At 53.4% G+C, this 21227-nt stretch overlaps 3 protein-coding genes across 5 annotated transcripts; 1 reads left to right on the top strand and 2 right to left on the bottom strand.

Moving 5' to 3' along the window:
* Window positions 1–1417: 1417 nt before the first annotated feature.
* Window positions 1418–8655, bottom strand: Qpctl (glutaminyl-peptide cyclotransferase like). Of its 3 annotated transcripts, XM_090322223.1 has the most exons (7): window positions 8281–8655; window positions 7590–7733; window positions 6201–6482; window positions 5141–5293; window positions 4932–5031; window positions 3618–3734; window positions 1418–2976 (listed from the first exon to the last, which is right to left on the bottom strand). In XM_090322223.1, the coding sequence occupies exons 1-7, from the start codon at window positions 8488–8490 to the stop codon at window positions 2831–2833; spliced, it is 1152 nt and encodes a 383-aa protein (XP_090178349.1). In that variant the 5' UTR covers window positions 8491–8655; the 3' UTR covers window positions 1418–2830. The 3 variants fall into 3 exon arrangements, with proteins under 3 accessions (XP_090178349.1, XP_090178348.1, XP_090178347.1); XM_090322222.1 differs by lacking the exon at window positions 6201–6482 and having other exon boundaries at window positions 8281–8546; XM_090322221.1 differs by lacking the exon at window positions 3618–3734 and having other exon boundaries at window positions 8281–8546.
* A 502-nt stretch (window positions 8656–9157) lies between these two features.
* Snrpd2 (small nuclear ribonucleoprotein D2 polypeptide) lies at window positions 9158–11477 on the top strand. The gene is made up of 3 exons (XM_090322226.1): window positions 9158–9243; window positions 10629–10808; window positions 11237–11477. Coding segments are annotated over exons 1-3 (357 nt in total). The 5' UTR covers window positions 9158–9241; the 3' UTR covers window positions 11412–11477.
* Window positions 11478–13690: 2213 nt separating this feature from the next.
* Gipr (gastric inhibitory polypeptide receptor) lies at window positions 13691–20547 on the bottom strand. Its single transcript, XM_090322512.1, has 12 exons — window positions 20433–20547; window positions 19673–19772; window positions 19155–19262; window positions 18153–18256; window positions 17231–17334; window positions 16911–17049; window positions 16208–16367; window positions 15960–16020; window positions 15661–15730; window positions 15473–15561; window positions 15233–15371; window positions 13691–14026 (listed from the first exon to the last, which is right to left on the bottom strand). The coding sequence occupies exons 1-12, from the start codon at window positions 20511–20513 to the stop codon at window positions 13691–13693; spliced, it is 1491 nt and encodes a 496-aa protein (XP_090178638.1). The 5' UTR covers window positions 20514–20547.
* Between the last annotated feature and the right edge of the window lie 680 nt (window positions 20548–21227).

The raw sequence follows: 21227 nt of genomic DNA on the forward strand, positions 1-21227 counted from the left end.
GAACTCTGGGTCTGGGCACTGTCCCTGAGTTCTTCAGCATAAGGGTGCCATCCTGCCCCTTGAGCCACAATGCCTCTTCCAGTTTTCTCGTAGTTAATTAGATAAGAGTCTCATAGTCTTCAGTGCCCGAGCTTGCTTTGAACCTCGATCCTCAAGAGCTTACTCAGTCTCCTGAGTAGCTAGTATTACACGTGTGAGTCACCCTTTCCTGGCTGTTTTTTATTTAAAAAAAAAAAAAACCTGCCTGTGCTGGCTTCAAATGAACCTCAGATCTTAGCTAGAATTTCAGGCTCAGCCACTGGTACTCAGCTACTATTGCTCTTTAAAGAGTTATGGATAGGGCCAGGTGCAATGGCTCACACCTGTAATCCTAGCTACTCATGAGGGTGAGATCTGAGGATTTTGGTTCAAAACCAGCCTGGGCACTAAAGTCCGTGAGACGCTTAATCGCCAATTAACCACTAGAAAACCAGAAGTAACACTGTGGTTCAGGGGCATGGTGGTACCCTTTGAGCTGAAGAACTCAGGAACAGTTTAATACTCAGGCCCAGAATTCAAGTTGCACAACCTACAAAAAAAAAAAAAGTTACATGGATAGGGTCAGGAGTTTGGCCTAGTGGTAGAGTGTTCACCTAGCATGCACAAAGCCCTGGGTTCAATTCCTCAGTACCACATATACAAAAAAAACTGGAAGTAACGCTGTGGCTCAAGTGGCAGAGCACTGTCTTTGAGCAAAAAGTATCCAAGGACAGTGCTCAGGCCCTGAGTTTAAGCCCCAGGACTGGCAAAAAAAAAATTCGTGGGGGGCCGGAAGTTTGGCCTAGTGGTAGAGTGCTTGCCTAGCATGCACAAAGACCCGGGTTCCATTCCTCGCTGAGCCAAAGCACAGGACTGGAGGAAGAAAAAAAAATGCATGGATAGGGCTAGGAGCATAGCCTAGTGGGTAGAGCCCTTGCTAGCATGTACGAAACCCAGGGTTCGATTCCTCAGTACCATCTACACAGAAAAAGCAGGAAGTAGTGATGTGGCTCAAGTGGTACAGTGCTAGCCTTGAGACACAGAGCTCAGAGACACTGCCCAGACCCTGACCTGAGTTTAAGCCCAAGGACTCTTCCCACCCCCTCCCCCCGCCCCGCCAAAAAAAAACTCAGTGGCCTAGCTGGTTACTGCTAGTGGCTTATGGCTTATGCGTATAATTGTAGCTACTCAGGAGGCTAAGATCTGAGGATTGTGGCTCAGACCCAGCCTGGGCAGGAAAAGTCCCCATGAGAATCTTAATTGCTAATGAACCATCAGGGAACCAGAAGTGGTGCTGTGACTCAAAGAATGCTAGCCTTGAGCAAAAAGCTGCAGGACAGTACCCAAGACCTACCACTGACAAATAAAAAAGCTGCAGTGGCCAGATTAAACAGTAAATTTGACACAACTGATGAAAAGTTTATTGAATTAAAGGTGGTAAGAAAAAATAAGAGTATACACATACACACACACACACACCCTGAGAAAACATGAAAGAAAGGTTATAGAGATACAATAAGATCTGATGTACATTCCAGGGTAGGGAAAAGGGAAGAGGGATACAAGATTAATAATGCTTAAAGACATGGCAAAGTTGCTGCTGGGAGCCATGGCTCAAATGGTAGAGCACCTGCCAAGCACATATGAGGCCCTGAGTTCAACCCCCAGTACAGGAAGAAAAACTTAACATAATTCAAGCTGGGCATTGGTTCTTACTTGTAATCCTAACCACTCAGGAGGCTGAGATGTGAGGATCAAGGTTTGAGGCCAGCCGAGGCCAAAAAAAAGTTCGTGAAAAACTCCCACTAACCAGCAAAAAGCTAGATAAAGTGCTACCATCTAGCTGCACCCCCAGCCTGCCTCCCTCTCTCTAGGGTATTGTAGACAGCTGAGCATACACCAAGCTGGGTCAGTCAAGACAGAATGTCCTCATCTCATGATCAAGATCCTCTCAAGTGTTCAGCCTCTCCCTGAAGTCCTGCTTCAGTAGGTCAGCAAGTGGACTTGGGAGGCCAAGTGTGGCGGTGCATACCTGTAATCCCGGCTCCTTGGGAGACAAGAAGCAGGAGGATTGTCAGATCCACGCAAAACTAGCAGCTAAAACAAAAGAAAAAAAAAAAAACAACTCCATGGCAGGGCACTTGCAAGGCTGTGAGTTCTACCCAACGCCTCAAAAAAAAAAAAATGGATTTGATGAAACAAGAAATGTAGCTTTGTCTAAACACTTGCTGAACACAGGGCTTCCTCAAAGCACCTCCTCAGGCACCCTTGTTCTGTGATTGTGCTTCCCTGAAGTGCTTTGGGAACACTACAGTCTCTTGCCTGACTGGAAATGTGCCTTGTCACGAGGATACATTTAATGATATCTCACGCTAGAACTTTGATCCCTTTTCATGCAGTGGCTAAACACATACTGGATCGGAGGAGACCTGTCTTCCGGAATCCAGCCTTTTACCTCTTCTGTTCCTGATGTTGCAGTAGCAAAACTGCCGTTCTGTAGATGGGGCTGAGAGGAAAGCCATCAGCCAAAAAGAATTCATTTGGTTGAGTTGGTCTTAGTCCAACCACAGGAAGCTACACCAGCACTTCCTGGTTAAAACCTCCAGTATAGCTGTTTACCCCAGAGCAGGAGCCAAACTCGACTCTCTGTCTCTCACCACCCCCTTCCACATCCACTCTGGTTCCTTTGGGTCCTTGAAGGGGCCGAGACTCAGGTAGGAGCTGACAGTATCAGTGGCATCGGAGGTGGACTTCCACTTGCCTGCTGTGGGGTGCTTCTCCTGGAGGAAGGTCCAGGCCCCCCCCCTCCAGCCTACAGCCCCAGGTACTCAGCCAAGAACACAGCCAGGATGCGGCTGAGATTGTGCACGGTGGGAGGGTGGAGATTGGCCTCTGTGTCTGCTGGAGTGTGCCAGACAGGAGGAAAGGGCGTGGCAATGAGATGGACCACCGGGACCCCTGAAGGGAAGAGAGATGACCATCAGGCCTGTCCCTGAAATAGCCCCGTTTCCAGATGGAGACATCAAGGCTTAGAAGTTAAGCAGCTTGCCACTAGTCTTGGCCCTGGAACAAGGTCAGAGGCAGGGTCAGGAAGTGTGGCTTCCTTGTTTTGTTGTTTTTTTTCTTGCCACAAATGGGGCTTGAATTCAGGGCCCGGACACCGATCTTAAGATACATTTTGCTCAAGGCTAGTGCTCTGCCACTTGAGTCACAGTGCCACTTCCCGGCTTTTCCTGTGTATGTGGTACTGAGGAATTGAACCTAGGACTTTATGCATGCTAGGCAATCGCTCTACCACTAAGCCACATTCCTAGCCCTTGTTTTTCTTTCTTGTACCAGAAGTTGGGCTTGAACTCACAGCCCAGGTGCTATGCCTGAACTTTTGTGCTCAAGGCTAGTGCTCTACCACTTGAGCCAGAGCCCCACTTCCAACCTTTTGGTGGTTCATTGTAGATAAGAGTCTCACAGTTGTTACTGCCTGGGCTAGCTTTGAACTGTAATCCTCAGATCTGAATCACCTGAGCAGCTGGGATAACAGTTGTGAGCCACAGTTATGGCTTCCTTGAACCTCATCCCGACCCCCCATCACGGGTGCATACCTCTGCGGAGGAAGGGGATGTGGTCATCTTCCACAGAGCCAGGGGGCTCCCCGGGTTGGAAATACATCACCTCCTGGGGGTGAGACTGCAGGAGGTTCAGCCGGTGCAGACGCTTCTCTGAAGGTGTTGAGGTCAGAGCACAAGGATCAGTCCTCAGCACTCACAAATAGCATTGGAGGAAGCCAAGGCTCCCAGAGACAACGCACTGCTCATGCCAACACAAACCAGTTGTGTGTGTTTTTATGCCAGTACTGGGGCTTCAACTGAACCCTATGCCCTCATATGGCTTGGCTTGCTCAGAGCAGATGCTCTACCACCTGAACCACGCACCCAGCCCAGCTTTTTGCTATTGAATTGGCAATGAAGTTCTTGAAACCTGTTCTACCTGGGACTCGTTTCAAATCTTAGTCCTCTGATCTCAAGCCTCCTGAGTAGCTAGGATTACAAGTGTGAGCCACTGTTTTGTTTTTTTGGTGGGTCTTGGGGCTTGACCTCGGCCTGGGCACTGTCCCTGAGCTCTTCAGCCCAAGGCTACAGCCCTACCCTTGAACCAAGCCCCACGTCTCGTTTTCTGAGGTTAATTGGATATGAGTGTCAGGTCCTGGGGCTGAGAGTTTGGCCTAGTGGTAGAGTGCTTGCTTAGCATGCATGAAGACCCAGGTTCAATTCCTCATTACCACATAGAGAAAAAGCTGGAAATGGTGCTGCGGCTCAAGTGGTCGAGCTCTAGCCTTGAGAAAGCCCGAGGATAGCGCTCAGGCCCTGAGTTCAAGCCCCAGGACCAGAAAAAAAAAGTCTCAGGTCCTTTCGTGGGGGGCTGGCTTTGAACCTTGACCCTCAGATCTCAGCCTCTTGAGTAGCTAGGATACAGGTGTGAGCCACCGGCTCCACTGGTAATCTTAAAGTAACTGTCACCTCTAGAATAGCTGGGATTATAGGTGTGAGATACCACATCCAGCCTGTATTTGTTTGTTTGCCTGTCCTGCCTCGGTCTCCTGAGTGCTGAGATTACAGACGTGCCCCACCACACCGGGCTCCTGAAGGGCCTTTATTAGTATTAGCATCATGACCATTTTACAGAGACAACACTAGCGCTCCATGAAAAGAGCAACGTCCCTGAAATCCTGTTGGTGCTGAGACAGACCCAGGATTTGAAACCAGGACTGGCTCTTGCCAGAGCCATGTTCTGTCATCATCACACATCACCACCGTGGGATGTTTGTGATTCTGTCCTGGCTCCTTACAGAGACCAGGGCACTGAGGAAGTGTGGATGAGCCCTCTGCATCCTGTCACCAGTGGGCCTCCCCACTCACCAATGCTCCTGAGCCGATGGAACCAGCGGATGGTTTGGGGGAAGTGGCTGTAGAAGGTGGGATTTGGGGCTCCCAGGAGATCAAGAAGCACAAAGAGCTCCTAGGGTGAGAGAGAGGGGCCAGGACTGGAAGAGGCCTTGGGATCCTGTCAACCCGGCCCCCCCTGCCCCCTCCCTTCCCAGAAGCCAGGGTGGGCCCTGTAGGCTTACAATAGCCTGGATCCTCGTGGGTCCTGGGCTGTGGGGTATGGCTTCCATGAGCTGAGCCAGATGCCGGGACCCATAAAGGGAATCCTTTGGTCCCCACTCCTTCAGTGCTTCTTCCCCATCCAAGAAGAGGAGCTGCAGGGTCACCGGAGCTGCCTGGAGGATAGTAACCAGGGTCTATTCAGTGCCAGCCCTCAGCATCAACCCACCCCATGCCTACCCCCCCATACAGCGGGGTCAGAGAGGTCAGGTGCCTTACTCATATGCTGTGACGTGTAGACTACACAAGCAGGTATTCAACAGCCTAGACCTAGAGGACTGTGGCTTAAAACCAGATCAGGCAAGAAAGCAAGACCCCCATCTCCCAAACAGCCAGGGGTAACAAAAAAGAAAGCCAAGCTGGATTCATAGCTCAAGGGGGAGGGTGCCAGTAAAGCATGTGAGCACGCTTAAGGGCTTGAGTTCAAATGCCAGTAATCCTTGCTACTCAGGCTGAGATCTGCCAGCCCAACCAGGAAAGTCCATGAGACTCAACTACAATGAACCATCAGAAAAACTAGTGGTGCTTTGGTTTCTAGTGGTTAGAGTACTAGCCTTGAGGAAAAGAATTCAGAGACAGCACCCACGCCCTGCATTCTCGGACTGACAAAAAAATAAGAATGTAAATACATAAAATAGTCCACAAGTTGTGAGAATAAAAACAGCAAGTGCAAAAGCCCTGAGGTGGATTTGAGGGGATGTGCATGTGGCTAGGGCAGAGTGAGTCAGAGATGGGAGCAGATGAGACTACGCATGTCTAATGTGTAGCACACATAATATAACATGAAGATAACATGATATGCAAAATATAAGGACACTAGGCTTAGGATGCTGGAGGGTGGGTGTGGTAAGGTGTGGGAAAAAGCCAGACAGGGTCTGACATTCAGGAGCTAGAAAGATTCCTGTGGCTCAGTGTAATAAAGTGTGTCAGAAGACAAGAAACACAACAAAGACAGGGGAGGGAGGGGGCTTGGTTTAGGGTGGGGGTGATCTCTCTCTCCTCTCCCCCCCACCCTGGCCTCACCTGCTGCTTGGCCTTGCTCAGCATCAGGTCTAGGGCCTGGGCCAGCTCCAATAGCAGGGCGCAGGGCACAGCGGAATCCGTGGCCCCCACAAAGGTGGCAGACTCAGGAGGGAAGAGCTTTGAGTCATAATGGCAGGCCAGGGTGAGGTGACGGGAAGCTCCTGGATCCAGTGTGGCCACCACGTTTCCAAAATCCACTGGCCCCAGGGGTGTCGAGGCTGTGAAGGGATCCAGCTCCACATGCCAGCCTGCTGTCAGTGCCCGCAGTGTGGCCTCCAGGAACTAGTGGGAAGAGAGAACAGGGAGGGTGGACAGGGACTGGGGAGATGGGGGAGAGGCAGGGCCATGTGACCTGAGCCATAGAGAAAGGTCAGGCTGATTTGAAAGCCACCTTTGTTTAAATCACTCCCTTGACATGGATACCCCCCCGAGTTCAAGCTATTGGGGTCACCCCACTTCTTAGTATATGTGCTGCCGAAGCGAGCACTCACCCCACTTCTTTTTTTATTTTTGTTTTGTTTTGTTTTGTTTTTTGCCAGTCCTGGGCCATGAACTCAGGGCCTGAGCACTGTCCTTGGACTTTCTCAAGGCTAGAGCTCTACCACTTGAGCCTCAACACCATTTCTGGCTTTTTTCTATGTATGTGGTACCGAGAAATTGAACCCGGGTCCTTGTGCATGCCAGGCAAGCACTCTACCACTAGGCTAAACTCCAGGCCCTCATCCCACTTCTTAATGACAATAAGACCTCACAGCCTACTCAGCTGTGTGTGTGTGTGTGTGTGTGTATGTGTGTGATTGTACACACGCACATGCGCACACACATGCATGCACACATGTGCACCAGTACTGGGACTTGAACTCAGGACCTGGGCCCTGTCCCTTAGCTTTATCACTGGAAGTTGTCACTCTAGCACTTGAGCCACACTTCCACTTCTGACTTTTTCTGTTTCACTGGAGGTAAAGAGCCTCACAAGCTTTCCTGCCCAGGCTGGTTTCAAACCATGATCCTCGGATCTCAGTCTCCTGAGTAGCTAGGATGACAGGTGCAGACCACCAATGCTGGGCTTCAAAGGGCTCTTACTTACACAACACTGTGTTCTAGGGACCCTGTGGGGTGGGTAATGCCCATGAGCCAACCCCATGATCCAGCCTGAGGCCAAAGGAGGTTTAACTAGTTTTCCATTTGCATGGTGAAAATTCTATTGGTTCTCACCTCAAGGGGTCACTGCTTAACTCACTGCATTACCTTGATGGAAGGTAATGCAGCCTTGGGGGAGGAGAGGGGCTTGTCTGTGTCATCATGACTCTCTAGGGTCATCAGACAGTTCTGCCTCTTGGCCGTTGATTCCTATTCTGGAGGGTGGGATTGCATTTAAGGTCCTTTTACCTTCCTCACTTGGAGATTGCCTGGGCTACCCGGAGTTCGCACAATCAGCAGGGGGCGCAGGAACGTTCCCCAGAGTCGCTGTGGGTCCAGCTGCCCCACCACCATCCGCAGCTTGGCTTCCGGGAGGCTTCCAATCAACTGGGCCTGCGGTGGGTGGGATGGGGGAGATGGAGATGGAGAAGGATGAGAGTATCCATGCCGGCTGTCCCCCAAGGCCCGGCTGCCTACAGGGAATCTGGCGGCCTCCTCTAGGCATAGGCGATTTCTAGCATACATCAGAAAAAAGTCCCTTTCTAGTCCCATCCGGTCGGCCCAGCCTATCGCAGTCCTGATGGAAAAATACATCGAAGCCCGGTTGAGAGAGAGGGGAAGGGGTTCTTCCAAATACTTGAGGCATAGGTGGAACCCCGATCTCCCGATCTTCCTATATTCCAGACCCTTCCTCTTACGGCAAGGGGAGGAGGGAGGAGGAGAATGACGATTATAAAATAAAAATGTTTAAAAAAAAAAAAAAAGCTCCCAAAGCCTTAGTCTGTTGGTAAGAGGCATGCGCTCAATGGACGGAGACAGGAGGTGGCACCTGCGGCTGGGGCCATCCGATATGGCCACGTCAACCTGCGCCTTCGGGGAACGGGGTACGGGGGGACCGGGGCTCCCCTCACCCCACCCGGTCCCCCCACCCTGGCCTCACCCGGTGCTCCCGGCCCCGCGCCAGCTCCTCGTTCCATCGCCGCCAGCCGCCCCAGAAAATGAGCAACGCTGTGCCCACCGCCAGCGCCAGCAGTAGCAGGGGCAAGGGCTGCACGCGGGGGAGCAGGCGGCGCTTGCGGGGGGAAGGTGGTTCCAGGAGACCCCGGTCCCCGAGCCGGAGCCGGGGCCGCCCGCGGCCCCCCGAGCGCATGACAGCGTGGCCCGCGAACCGGTGGGAGACCGCGGACGAGTTCAGGCCCCGCCGAGTTCCACCCCTCAAGCAGGGAAACCAATGGGCACGCTCAACCTGAGGACACGCCTCCCGACCTCCCCGGGGAGGCTGGGGTTGGTTACCCTCCTTCCCCCGAGGGTTGCACAGCCCAGAAGGGAGAGCCCGGAGTTCCGCCTCCGCGGAGCGGGAAAGCCAATGGTTAGCTGCTAATCGTGGAAAACATTAGATCTCCCGCGCTCACAACCACGCCCCTCCGGGATATCGGCTCGGGATTGGTCGGAAAGATCAACTGACACGTCTAGGAACCACCCAGGAATGGAAAGGGGCGGTGCCAATCCCTGAAACAAAGAGTGGATTGGCTTCGCTGAGGCCGCGCCTCCGAGGACGAGGCCGGCGGGCATTTGGAAATGAGTACTTCCCGCTTTCAGTTTACACCAATCTACAGCAATCTGAGTGACACCGCTTTGCTTTTTCTCTCCATGGTCGTGAACATTTTCCCCGTAGGCCCAGAGCGAGCTGTTTTGTTCAAGGCTTTTAAGCAACCCACCCATCACGGCACAGCGGGCTGGGTGTCGCTATGGAAACAGGTCACGCCCCGGCCCGCTGGTTTGGATTGCGCGTGCGCATACGGAAGTGCGCCGCCGGAAGCGGAAGTTATCTCCCCACCCCTCGCTCAGAGGCAGCGGCAACGCGGAGGAGACGCTAGTGACTTGTGGACGCCGCCGCCACCATGTGAGTCCCGGCCTGGGCCTACGCAGTGGGAATGGGGCTGAGGGTTCACATTTAGCCGGTTAACGCTGGAAGGATATGAGCTGTGGCGGAGGTGGACATCTTAGGCGAAAAGTGGAGTTCTTTTCCTCTGATGAGTCTGGAGAACGGGTCTGGGGCCTTTGGTGACCGATTGTGAGTTCGAGACCCGGGAATGTTTTATCCCGTCACGGGCTTGCGGCTCTCCCAGATACTCAGGCTTGTGGAGAGGAAATTTAAAGGAAAACGATTTTTCGAATAATGTATCTGGGGAGAGAAGTATGGACTATTCGAAATGATTAAAGCCAGGCGCCCGTGCTCACACCTGAAATCTGAGGATCAAACCAAAAAGATGAAAGTGGAGTTGTGGCTAAATGGTAGCAACAGCCTTGAGTAAAAAAAACAAAACTAAGGGACAGCACCCAGGTCCTAAATTCAGGCCCCAGTACTTGTCCCCCCCCAGAAAAGTTTTCTGCCAGGGTTTATGAAGGGTGAGGGTAGGCAGGCCGCAGATAAGAATAATAAAGGAATAAATAGTGTTAGATGATCAGGGCTATGAATAAAGCAAAATGGAGTAGGGTCACAAAAATCAGATATTTTGACTTAGAGGGTGGCCTAGCGGTAGAGTGCTTGCCTACCATGCATGAAGCCTTGAATTTGATTCCTTGGTCCCACATACACTGAAAAAGGTGAAAGTCGTGCTGTTGCTCAAGTGGTAAAATGCTAGCCTTGAGAAAGCCCGAGAACAAGCCAGGCATGGTGGCTCACTCCTGTAATCCTGGCTACTCAGGAAGCTGAGATCTGATGATCAAGGTTCACAGACACTAAAGTCCGAGAAACTCTTATCTCCAATTAACCACTAGAAAACTGGAAGTGACACTGTGGAAGTGCTCAGGGACAGGGCCAAGCCCAGAGTTCAAGCCCCACGACCGACGAGAGAGAGAGAGAGACAGACAGGCAGACAGACAGACAGACAGACAGACTAATGAGACTCCCCCGAGGAAGACAGAAGTTGTACATGCATTTAATCCCAGCACCATAGAGGCTGAGGCAGAAGGATTGCAAGTTTGAGGCCATCTGTGGTTTCATAGCAAATTATTCCTGTTTCACTATAAAGGAAGATGCTGTCTCAACAAAATTCCAAGTATGAGTTTAGGCTATGGAGAGAATATTTGTATGTATTTGACAGGCAGATGATAGGATTTGCTGTCAGGGAAGAGTCCATTGAACATGGAGTGTTGGTCGTTGTTCAGGGCCAGATGGATGGGGTTATCATTGATGGGGCTGGGGGGCATTGTAGGTGGACTCACGCTCACTGACTCTCCAATCTAAGCCTCTCTCACCTGTGGGTTGCCTACTTGCTTCTTCAGGAGCCTCCTCAACAAGCCCAAGAGTGAGATGACCCCAGAGGAGCTGCAGAAGCGGGAGGAGGAGGAGTTTAACACAGGTCCACTCTCCGTGCTCACACAGTCAGTCAAGAACAACACCCAGGTGCTTATCAACTGCCGCAACAACAAGAAGCTCCTGGGCCGCGTGAAGGCCTTTGACCGGTGAGCACCGGCGGGGCGGGGCAGCGGGGAGGGCTTTTCCCCAGCCTGAGGAATCTACGGGAACAGATTTCCAGCGACCATACCTGTGGCTGTGGCTGTCACTGGCTGTCCTGCCAGCTCTGCAGTGCACTGGAGGTGGGCTTGATCTCCCAGAAGCCCAGCCTGTCCAGTTCAATCCTAGCTCTTGTCTCAGATCAGCCTGGTGCCTTCTGGCAAAGTTTTTTTTTTCAGCACAGTGGAAGGAAGCATCATACTTAACTGGGAGGAGGGGTGTCGAAGAGGTGGCACAGCAGGCCACTGGTGGCCTCTGGACCACAGCTTTATCCTCCTGCTGCTGGAGGGGCTGCAGGACCAGGCAGGGGTGGGATGGGGCATTCAGAGAGGAAAGCCCCTCCGCCATGGTTGATACCCTCCCTCCCTGCCTCCAGGCACTGCAATATGGTCCTGGAGAACGTGAAGGAGATGTGGACCGAAGTCCCCAAGAGTGGCAAGGGCAAGAAGAAGTCCAAGCCAGTCAACAAGGACCGCTACATCTCCAAGATGTTCCTGCGTGGGGACTCGGTGATCGTGGTCCTGAGGAACCCCCTCATCGCGGGCAAGTAGGCCGGGCCTCGCCCCGCGCCACGCTCCGCTGTTGTGATGGGAATAAAGTCCTTTTTTTTTTTTTTTCCTGCTAGTATGTGTCTGTTCCGGGGTCCTGATGAGCAGGGTGGGTGGGGGCGGCCGGCTAGCTGCTGAGCAGACACTGACCACGTGTGTGTATCCTCCATCCAGGCCTGTGTTTCCCGGCTGTGGAGTGGCCAGGTTAGATAGGAAGCTTGTGTTGTGGCACCTGTGTTCTGGAGAGTTCCCCCAGCCTTCCCCTGAGACCGGAGGGGAGATGTTCTTTTGTGTGTGTATTTGCGTGCGCGCGCATTGGTACTGGGACTTGAACTCAGGGCCTGGTCATCTTGTACCTGTTATATCCAGAAGTGGAAAGTGGTGCAAAGAAATTGGAGTAGATGTGGCAGTGCAGACTTGTAATCCCAGCACTCTGGAGGTGGAGAAAGGGGGAGACCATTAGATCAAAGCCAGCCTGGTCTATATCCAGACTCAGAGAAAAGTGGAGCAGTTGGGAAAAGCAGAATAGTTGGATTTGAACTAAGGGCCTCAGGTTTTCTGGGCAGGTTCTCTACCTGTGAGCCCACCTTCAGTTCCCTAAGATAAATTGGGATTCTCCAAGGGACAGCTAAGAATTATCCCAGCTGAGATAAGCAGACCTGCAAAACAAAAAGGGAAGAGCCAGATGCCATGGCTCACCCTGTTATCCTAACTACTGAGGAGGGTGAGATCTGAGGATCTTGGTTTGAAATCAACCCTAGCAGCAAAGTCCATGAAGCTCTTATTTCCACTAAACTACCAAAAAAAGGTGTGTGTTGTCAGGGGGAGACACACACACACACACACACACACACACACACACACACACACACACACACACACACACACGAAGCCTGTTCTGTGGCTTTAACAATTTTTTTGGTTGATTGTGGAGTTTGAACTCCAGGCCTGGGCTCTGTCCCTAAGCTCTAGCTTAATGCTATCCCTCCACCACTTTGAGCTACAGTACCACTTCCAGTTAATTGGAGATAAATTGTGGGTGGCCCATGCCTGTAATCCTAGCTATTCAGAATGAATCTGAGACTCATCTCCAATTAACCTCTAGAAAAAAAACAAGAAGTGGGGCTTGGCTTAAGGATAGGGCGGTAGCCTTGCACTAAACAGCTGAGAGACAGAGTCCAGGCCGAGTTCAAGCTCCATGACCCACCAAAAAAAAAAAATCCTCATGGATTTTCCTGCCGGGCTGGCTTTGAACTGTGATCCTCTACCATTTCTATCCTGCCTTTCTAAGGAGTAGCTCTCTCTCACACACACACACACTTACAGTTTTAATGTGTTATGGCTTTATTAGGTCAATATCAGGGGTTACGTGTATTCTCATTTGGGATTCTCAGGCCAGGGACAGCAGCAGCTGTGTCCATGTTTTCTTGTGCAACAGGCCACTGCCAACCCCCTACTGCAGCCCACGCCAGCCATTTTCCCCTGTGGCCTGGCCCACCCCAGAGTGAAAACTACAGCTTCCTAAAAACTTGATTTACCAGGGCTTTACCTAAGCTCCCCACCCCACCAGAACCTGAATTGGGGGAGAGAGGATATGCACAAAGGCTCTGAGTTGTTGAGCACATCTATTCAGGGAGCACTCGGGTATTAACTGAGTGACTTAGGAGGGTCTTTGTACATCAGAGATTTAGCCTGGAGGAGGCCGTGGGCTTCTCTAATTCTCCCAGTTCTCAGGGGCCACCATGTCACAAGGGCAGGGCCTGTGTTCCCTCCGCAGCTCCCAGGCCTGCCTTGAGTGGCCTCCATCAGTATCCACACCCCTTTGCATCCTCGGCTGCTCACCCTGTCCAGTTCTAGACCCTTCACACCCAGACCCTTTGGGTCTCCTTTAGGCATTGCAAGCCTGACACACCCAGAGTTCCCCATTATGCCTCTCTGGTCCCAGTTGCCCCACCTTTCTTCTCCCCTACCCCAAACCCAGGGCTCTTCATCGTCCCTTTCTTTCGCCTCCTGAGATCCACTCACAAGTCCTCTCCACTTCTGGAGCCCACGTCTCCATCTTGATCCAGCCACCATCACCTCCATCTGCCCTGGCTCCCACCCCTCCCCTGGCTGATCTGTTCGTCAACAGGGGCCAGGAGAACTGAAAAGGTGAGCCATGAGACCTCCTGCTAAAGGTTCAGTGTACCTGGAAAGAAATCCCACACTTGTCTTCCCCAGCAGTGGCTCTGACTTACTCCACCCCAGCCAGAGAAAGGCAGTTCCGAGCACTAAGGCCTTTCCTAGCAGTAACTTTCCGAGACCCCGCTGGCTCTGTCGCCGAGTCCTGGCAGGGCCGCTGAGGACGAGGTGCGTCCGATGGGGATTTCTCGAGGGCCGCTGCTGGGGGGCACGGCCTCGGAGGGGCGCCAGGGTGGCGGCGGCAGCGGCTGGCGGGACTCCTGGCTGAGCCTGCGGTGCAGGCGGTGGTGGTACCAACCCCGCCGCATCTCCGACCGCACCTGCAAGAACCCGGGCTGAGCGGCGGCGCCGTCCCCCTCTCGGCCGCCAGGGGGCGCGGGCGGACCTCTCCCTACCTCCTTGTTGATGAAGCAGTAGAGGATGCTGACCAGAAAGCCCTGTGGGAGAAGTGATGGGGGATTCGATCAGATCCTCATCGACCCAGCCAGGAAGGGGGCACCAGGATTAAGAACAGGGGCCTGACTTGCAGAAGGCCTCGATGTAGAAATCTCGTTGCTTTCTTAATACCCTTTGGGCAGGCTGCTTGACTTAGCTCTGTGTCTGTTTCTTCATCTGGATTGCTAGCAATGTGGGAAGTGAACACGCGGCCTCCACCGTGCTAAGCAGGTGCTCCACCACTTCAGACACATCCCTAGCCCCAGATACTTTTTGCCAGTCCTGGGGCTTGAACTCAGGGCCTGAGCACTGTCCTTGGGCTTTCTGAAGTCTAGCTCTGCCACTTGAGCTACACCACCATTTCCGGCGTTTTCTATGTCTGTGGTTACTGAGGAATGGAACCTTGGTCTTCATGCATGCTGGGCAAGCACTCCACCACTAGGCCAAACTCCCAGCCCCCCATTGCTTGCCTATTCCATAGCTAGATTTAAATAAAGTGGAGCCAGTGCAGTGCATTCCATTCCAATAATCCCAGCACTCAGGAGGCTGAAGCAGAACGGTCAAAAATTGGAGGGTGGGGCAGCCTGGACTAGCTATGTGCTGAGATTCTATTAGAAAGAGAGAAGGGAAGGAAGAAAGACTAAGATCTGGAGGATCATAGTTAAAAGCCAGTCCAGGAAGAAAAACCCCTGAGATTTCAATCTCAAATCAACTAAATGCCAGGCAGGAAGCAAGACACAACAGTACAACTCCAGCCTAGCAAGCTAGCTTGTGAACTGACTTGGAAATCCCCACAATCCTGTTAAAAATCTAACATAGTCACGTTCTTCCTCTTGTAGAAAAGTTTGGTTTTCAATCTCCCTCCTCCCCAAGCATCAGGCCTCCTGGCCTTCATCACATCAACTTCTCTCCCAGATAAGGGATTCTGCACCTGGCATTTCTCTTTCTGAAACCTGATCTGGAAAGCAGCTAGAAAAGTGCCTGACCTTGAATTTGGCCCCTGTTCAAAGCCCTGGCTCCTTTCTAGAAGACTGTACATCTGACGATGCCAGCTGGCCCGCCGGGGCCCCTGCTGCTACTGCCCTGCAGCCCAGCCATTTATCCTGTGGCATTAATGAGTGAGTAAAGGAAGGTCATCCATTGCCCTCGTCCCATTCCATGGGCGTGGCGGTCGCCCCCGTGCCCCTCGGGCCCGCCGGCCTTAGCACCTGGAAAGAGCTTAGGAAGATCTCAAAGCCAAGCTTGGCCAAGCGCAGGGCGCCGCGCGCCTGTTCCTCGGTCACAGGAGCAAACACCACCTCGTGGACACCCAGCAGGGGCACCAGCGTCAGCGTGGAGCGAGCCAGCCTGGGGACGGAGGGTGGCAGTGGGCCCAGGCCCTCGCCCCCCCCCCGCCCCCCGCAGCTCCTCACCCACCCTCTCTCCCTCTCCAGCCCACGCCTTCTCACCTCAGTCGGTAGTCGAGGCAGCGCATCTGTCGTGTTCTCAGTTTGGACACAAGGATGCCAAGAATTCGGAGAAAGATGACGAAGTTAATCTGCCAGGGGAGAGAGACTGAGCCAGACAGGACCCCCGTTCTGGGGGGCAGAGCCAGAAATCCCTGAGCACCACCTGGAGGAGGCGGGACCGGCCGTACCAAGATGGTGATTAGGATGGGGGTGCGAATGATCCACCAAATGGCCTTGATGTCGTTGCGCTCCCAGCACCTGGGGGGAACAGAGTAGAGCTGACCCTCAAAACGTGGATCCCAGGGACCCCTCGCAGGCCCCGCCCACTTGCCTATAGGCCCCACCCACTCACCTGTGTGCCCGCCCAGTTGTCTTTAGGCCCCGCCCATTTCCTGGAACTCCTTTAAGCCCCACTCACAGCCCCTTTGCTTCGCCCCGGCCAAGCCACGCCCTCCCCCAAGGTCACGTCCCCGACCCTGCCACTCACTGCGTGTTCTCGTACAGGTACCTGACGATCACCCAGGGAATGACGAAAAACGCGGGGGCCCCTGTGCAGACCCCGCCCCCCGCCCCCCACCCCGCCACAGCCGTCAGCGCACCGGCACGACTCGGGCCAGGCCCAGGTCGCCCGGGACACTCTTCTGCCCGGGTGGGGAGGAGACCCGCCCCCTGGGTAAACCCACGGACAGTCCCAGAGCCCAGGTGGGCAGGACGGGCAAGGAAATCGGGGCTCACCCCAGCCCAGGAGCAGGTAACAGCGGAAGTGCCCCCCCTCTGAGCCGCCCACCCGCACCAGGAGGCGGTGCAGGTACACGCCCTCCACCAGCAGCCATGTGTAGTTGGCACCCACGCAGTACTGGGTCATGATCTGTGCAGTGCGACACGCGCCCAGGGCCTGGGAAGCAGACCAGATGGACAGAGAGGTTAGGCGGCCGCCAGGGCCCCAGGCTTTCTCCCACCTGGTCCCATCTGGCTGTCATCCTAGCTACTCAAGGGGCTGACATCTGAAGCATCCCAGGATCGAAGCCTAGCCCAGACAGCCCAGTGAGACTCTTATCTTCCACCAACTCCTCCCTCCCACCATCAGCAGTCAGTTTCTTCCACCTTAGCCTCTCACATGAAGTAGGTGGAATCTCTCTCCACAGAAAAGTCTAATGAGGGGCTGGGAATGTGGCTTAGTGGTAGAGTGCTTGCCTAGCACTCATGAAGCCCTGGGTTTGATTCCTCAGTATCACATACACAGAAAAAGCTGGAAATGGTGCTGTGGCTCAAGTGGTAGCATACTAGCCTTGAGCAAAAGAAGCTCAGGGACAGTGCCCAGGACCTGAGTTCAAGCCCCATGACAGGCAAGAATAAAAGGATGATGGACAGATGGGAACTTAGAGGTCCCATCAGAAGAAGCTGTTTTCCATTTAGGGGGGATGGGAATGGTGCATACCTGATTCCACAGTGTCTGGTCCCCAGGGTAGGGGCCAGGTGGAGACAGAAGATGATCACGCGTGAGGATGGCTGCTGCCCGAAGCATAAAGGACATAAACAGGTTCATGTGGATGTAATTACGAGTGCACCGCAGCCGCCTGGGGGATTTGAGAGAGCAACTTGTCACCCCACCAGAGCTGTCCCCAGTCTAGTACATTCCCTGCCAGCCCTTCCCCTCAGCCATCAGTGAGTGTGGGGCTAAGAAAGCCTGGCCCCCTCCTCTCACTGGGCCAACAGAGGCCCACCTCTACTGGCACTACTTAGGACTGGAAACCCCACCTGAAGAAACTCAAGATGGATAAGGCTAGCAGTAGCGTGACAAGGGACAGTGAGTAGCCGATGGTGTATACAACCTGTAGCCGCTCCAAAACCAGTCTTTGGTCCTGGCAGGAGAGGCAAAGGAAAGGAGGAAACAAGAGATGTTGCCCAATTCCCTCCCCTACTTTTCCTTTTCTTTTTTCTTGAGATGCTACTACCCTTGTTTGAGTGGGACTGATTCCCACCCTTCAGCTCCAGGATGGGGCCTGTTACTGGTCAACGGGAACATTCTAACACACATGTAGTCAGTGCTGGAGCAAGATGCTGGAGTTTTTGAAAAGGAAACTCAGTCATCTTAAAAGTTGTTGCTTCTGTTGGACGCTGGTGGCTCGCCAGTAATCCTAGCTATTCAGGAAGCTGAAATCTGAGGATCACACTTCAAAGGAACCTGGACACGAAAGTCCATGAGACTCATCTCCAATTGACTAGCAGAAGACCAGAAGTGCCTCTGTGGCTCAAGTGGTAGAGTGGTAGCCTTGAGCTAAAAGTTCAGAGACAGCACTCAAGCCCAGAGTTCAAGCCCCACAACCAACAACTACAACAACAAAGTTGTTGCTTGATTGATAGGACGTGAACTGTAAACACTAGTGGGGCCCAACTTCTCCATTGCACAAAAAAGAAAACAGGCATATGGTTTGAGACTGACTCCCTCCACCAACTCATTTGAGTGCCTGGATCTTGCTGTACCTGAAGCTGGGGCTTTATACTGTGCTGCTTTCTTTTTATCTCCTTGAAGAAAGTCTGAGTGGGGTTTTAATTACCTGCAGCCCATTAGTCTTGAACAGCATGAGGGCTTTCGGGTATGGCCTGAGGCTGGGGGGCATGGAGAGATCTACATATCCCCCCTCCAATATCTTCATCTGGATCCCTCCCCTCTTCTTACCTGAAAGGCCCCATTCTTCTCTGGATCCTCACACTGAGTGTGGTCTCTCCAAGGTCCCCATTGGCCATTACTTTCACAGTGACGGAGAACAAAGCCAGCAGCCACTGAGGGAGAACCAAGGAAAGAATCAGGGAAAGCAACATGGACCCATGCTGTGAGAGCCACAGCAGTGACGATGATTAAGCCTTATAGAGCACTTGATACATTTCAACTCAACATTCATACAAGCTGATGAAGGCAGCACTACCATTAATTCCATTTTACAGAGGGGGAAATTGAGTCACGAAAAGGTAAATAAGCTTAGCTTACCTTGCTAAGTTAGACCAAGAAGATGCCCAAAGATGGGCAGATTCAGAGAGGGAGGGAGGGAGAGAGAGAGAGAGAGAGAGAGAGAGAGAGAGAGCGCTAAGCATAAGGTAATACCTGTGTAATCCTAACACTCAGGAAGATTTCAAGTTCTAGGCTAGTCTCACCTACATAGGAAGACTCATCTGAAAATTAGAAATATTTAAAAAAAAGAAAGAAAAGAGTGAATCCAAAAACTGGGTACTGGTGGCTCACATCTGAATACTAGCTATGCAGGAGGCTGAGATGTGAAGATCCTGTCCCAGCCCAGGCAGACAAAACTGAGCCTTTTTTTTCCAGTCCTGTTCTTGAACTCAGGGCCTAGGCACTGTCCTTAGGCTTTCTCAAGGCTAGCACTCTACCACTTGAGCCACAGCACCACTTCTGGCTTTTTTTTTTTTGTCTATGTGGTACCATGGAAGCAAACCCAGGGCTTGGTGCATACTAGGCAAACAGAGAGAGAAGAGAAGGAAGAAAGAAGAGAGCAAAATAGAAACATCGTTGTAGCTTAGAGCAATGGGTGACAGGGCAAATGCAAGGCAAAATAGCTAGCCTGACCGTATCACACAGGCGACAGAGAGAAGTAGTAGGAAGGAATGTATTGGGGTGGGGTGCGGGGTGATATCCCGGTGTACAGGGGTCCAGGGAATGCCTCACCATGGCGGTGCCAGGGCAAGTACCAGGGGCAGGACGCTCGGGCAGTGACGTTGGGGGCAGCATAGTCCCAGCAGACGTACATATCGAAGGACGCATTGCAAGCGAGGCCTGAGGGGTGGCCAGGGAGAGCGGATGCTGCAGAAGGACCCCGGGGGCAGCGGGCCCAGTGCTTTTCCTTCTAGTACAAACCATCTCTGCTGTGGCTCCGCCCACCCACAGCCCACCACCCCCTCGAGGCCCCACCCATCCTTCTAGCTCCACCCACCAGGAAAGTCCCCTCTGGAGAGTCTTTCCCCACCCCCACCCCCACCCCGCCCGCCTCTCCAATTCCAAGCCTCCCGGGGTTCTAAGATCCAAACCCCGCCCACCGAAACCAAACCCCGCCCAGATGCTTGTAGGCTCCGCCCAAGGCCCCTCCCATTTCAAGCTCCCCAGGACTCTCCTAAGATCTAGGTTCCGCCCCCTAAAGCCCCTTCTCAGGTCAGCTCCTCCCTCCCGACCCCAGCCCCACTCCACACCTGCTGGTGGTTCCGAGGCCTCCAGGGTCTCCCGGCACTGCTGGCGGTACCTCTGCCAGCGCTGGTACAGCTCCCCAGCCGTCTGCCCCTCTGAGCCTGTCTATGAGAAGGGAGAAGGGCGGACCTTCCCTCCCACCCCCACCCCGGCCCAGCCCGACCTTCCTCCCATATTCCCAGGCCAGGAGCATCTTAGACTTAGAGGGACTACCCGGGTCCTGGAGGGCCTAGGGGGTGGGAAGTGCCTAGAAAGTGGCCAAGAGATTTGCTATGGGACATTGCAAACTTTGAATTTGCTGAGATCTGAGGATCACGGTGGGAAGCCAGCCCAGACAGACGAATCCGAGCTTACCTCCAATGAACCACGAAAAAGGTGGAGGGGGTCGGGAGCATGGCCTAGTGGGAAAACGCCTGCCTAGTGTGCATGAAGCCCTGGGTTTGATTCCTCGGTACCACATACACAGAAAAAGCCAGACGTGGCACTGTAGCTCAAGGGTAGAGCTCTAGCCTTGAGAAAGCCCAAGGACAGTGCGCAGGCCCTGAGTTCAAGCCCCAGGACTGGTAACAAAGAAAAAGCTGGTAAAGGACGGTGCCCAGTCCTTGCATTCAAGCCCCAGTACCGACATCAAGAAAAACACAAAACCTTGGGTTTAAGCAAGGGTTAGTAACAGTCTTGAAACTCCTTGGGAGAGGAAGGAAGACGTGAAAATGTCTCCAGTCCTTCCTCCAGGCTTTGAACTCCCGCGTCTCCCGGGGTCCTCACCTCCGCCTTCCCGAGTGTCAGTCCCCACAGAAAAAGCAGCAGCGGCAGCAGCAAGCCCAGGAGCCGAGAATTTGGCATCATGAAAGGCCAAAGGTCCTGTCACACAGAAGCCGTCCGGCTGGAAGGCCCCGGAGGCAGAATCAGGACCTCTGCCTCCGGGGGGGGGGGATTCCAGTCCCAGAACTCACCTGCACCCCTTCCCCGGCCAGGACCCGGGGGCGGGGCCTCCCGCGGTGGGCGTGGCCTCCCGCGCTGGGCGGGGCCGCTCGCCGTGGGCGGGGCCTGAGCCTGAGCGGGCAGCTCGGCCTCGCCCAGCTGTTGCCGGGGTGGCAGTGATGGAAGGGAGGGGTGTTTGCAGAGGGGGCTGTTGCCCAAGAGCCTCGCAGGGCAGAAGCCTTAGTGTCTCCCAGCAGTCTAGACCTAGAAACTTCCGGGCACCTGGAGACCACCTTGGAGCCTGGAGGAGAGCTGGGAATACACATTTGACTCACCAGGCAGTTTTTTGACATTTGCAGATCGGAACGAAACCTTATAAAACTTTCTCCTGCTTTGGCTAGATAAACCGGAGGAAGGAAGGGCAGGGGGCCCGCAATCCTCTCCTAGCATCCAAGGACTGAGATACTGGACTTAAGTCCGCAGCTGCCCAGATGTCTGAAAATCCTTCCAACCATCCTGCTCCCTGCCTATTCCCAAATCCTACTGAGGAGAGAGAGAAAAGAAAAAAAGCAAAGCAGAGGGGGCCATTGTAGAACCTCAGAAAGGCAGGGATTCAAAGATACATGAGACAGAATTACA

The sequence above is a fragment of the Megascapheus bottae genome, chromosome 31 (assembly GCF_031878675.1).
Source record: "Megascapheus bottae isolate mThoBot1 chromosome 31, mThoBot2.hap1, whole genome shotgun sequence".
Classification (NCBI taxonomy): domain Eukaryota; kingdom Metazoa; phylum Chordata; class Mammalia; order Rodentia; family Geomyidae; genus Megascapheus; species Megascapheus bottae.

What these genes read in the sequence shown, in the direction of transcription:
- Qpctl (XM_090322223.1), bottom strand. Translation starts at nt 8,490, where the DNA reads ATGCGCTCGGGGGGCCGCGGGCGGCCCCGGCTCCGGCTCGGGGACCGG. An exon ending in TGAGCAAGGCCAAGCAGCAG is followed by an intron (nt 5,294 to 6,200) that starts GTGAGGCCAGGG and finishes ACTATCCTCCAG; the next exon opens with GCAGCTCCGGTGACCCTGCA. An exon ending in CCATCGGCTCAGGAGCATTG is followed by an intron (nt 3,735 to 4,931) that starts GTGAGTGGGGAG and finishes CAACACCTTCAG; the next exon opens with AGAAGCGTCTGCACCGGCTG.
- Snrpd2 (XM_090322226.1), top strand. An exon ending in CGCGTGAAGGCCTTTGACCG is followed by an intron (nt 10,809 to 11,236) that starts GTGAGCACCGGC and finishes CCCTGCCTCCAG; the next exon opens with GCACTGCAATATGGTCCTGG.
- Gipr (XM_090322512.1), bottom strand. Translation starts at nt 20,513, where the DNA reads ATGATGCCAAATTCTCGGCTCCTGGGCTTGCTGCTGCCGCTGCTGCTT. An exon ending in GGCCTCGGAACCACCAGCAG is followed by an intron (nt 19,263 to 19,672) that starts GTGTGGAGTGGG and finishes GCCACCCCTCAG; the next exon opens with GCCTCGCTTGCAATGCGTCC. An exon ending in TGCCTCGACTACCGACTGAG is followed by an intron (nt 15,372 to 15,472) that starts GTGAGAAGGCGT and finishes CTCCGTCCCCAG; the next exon opens with GCTGGCTCGCTCCACGCTGA.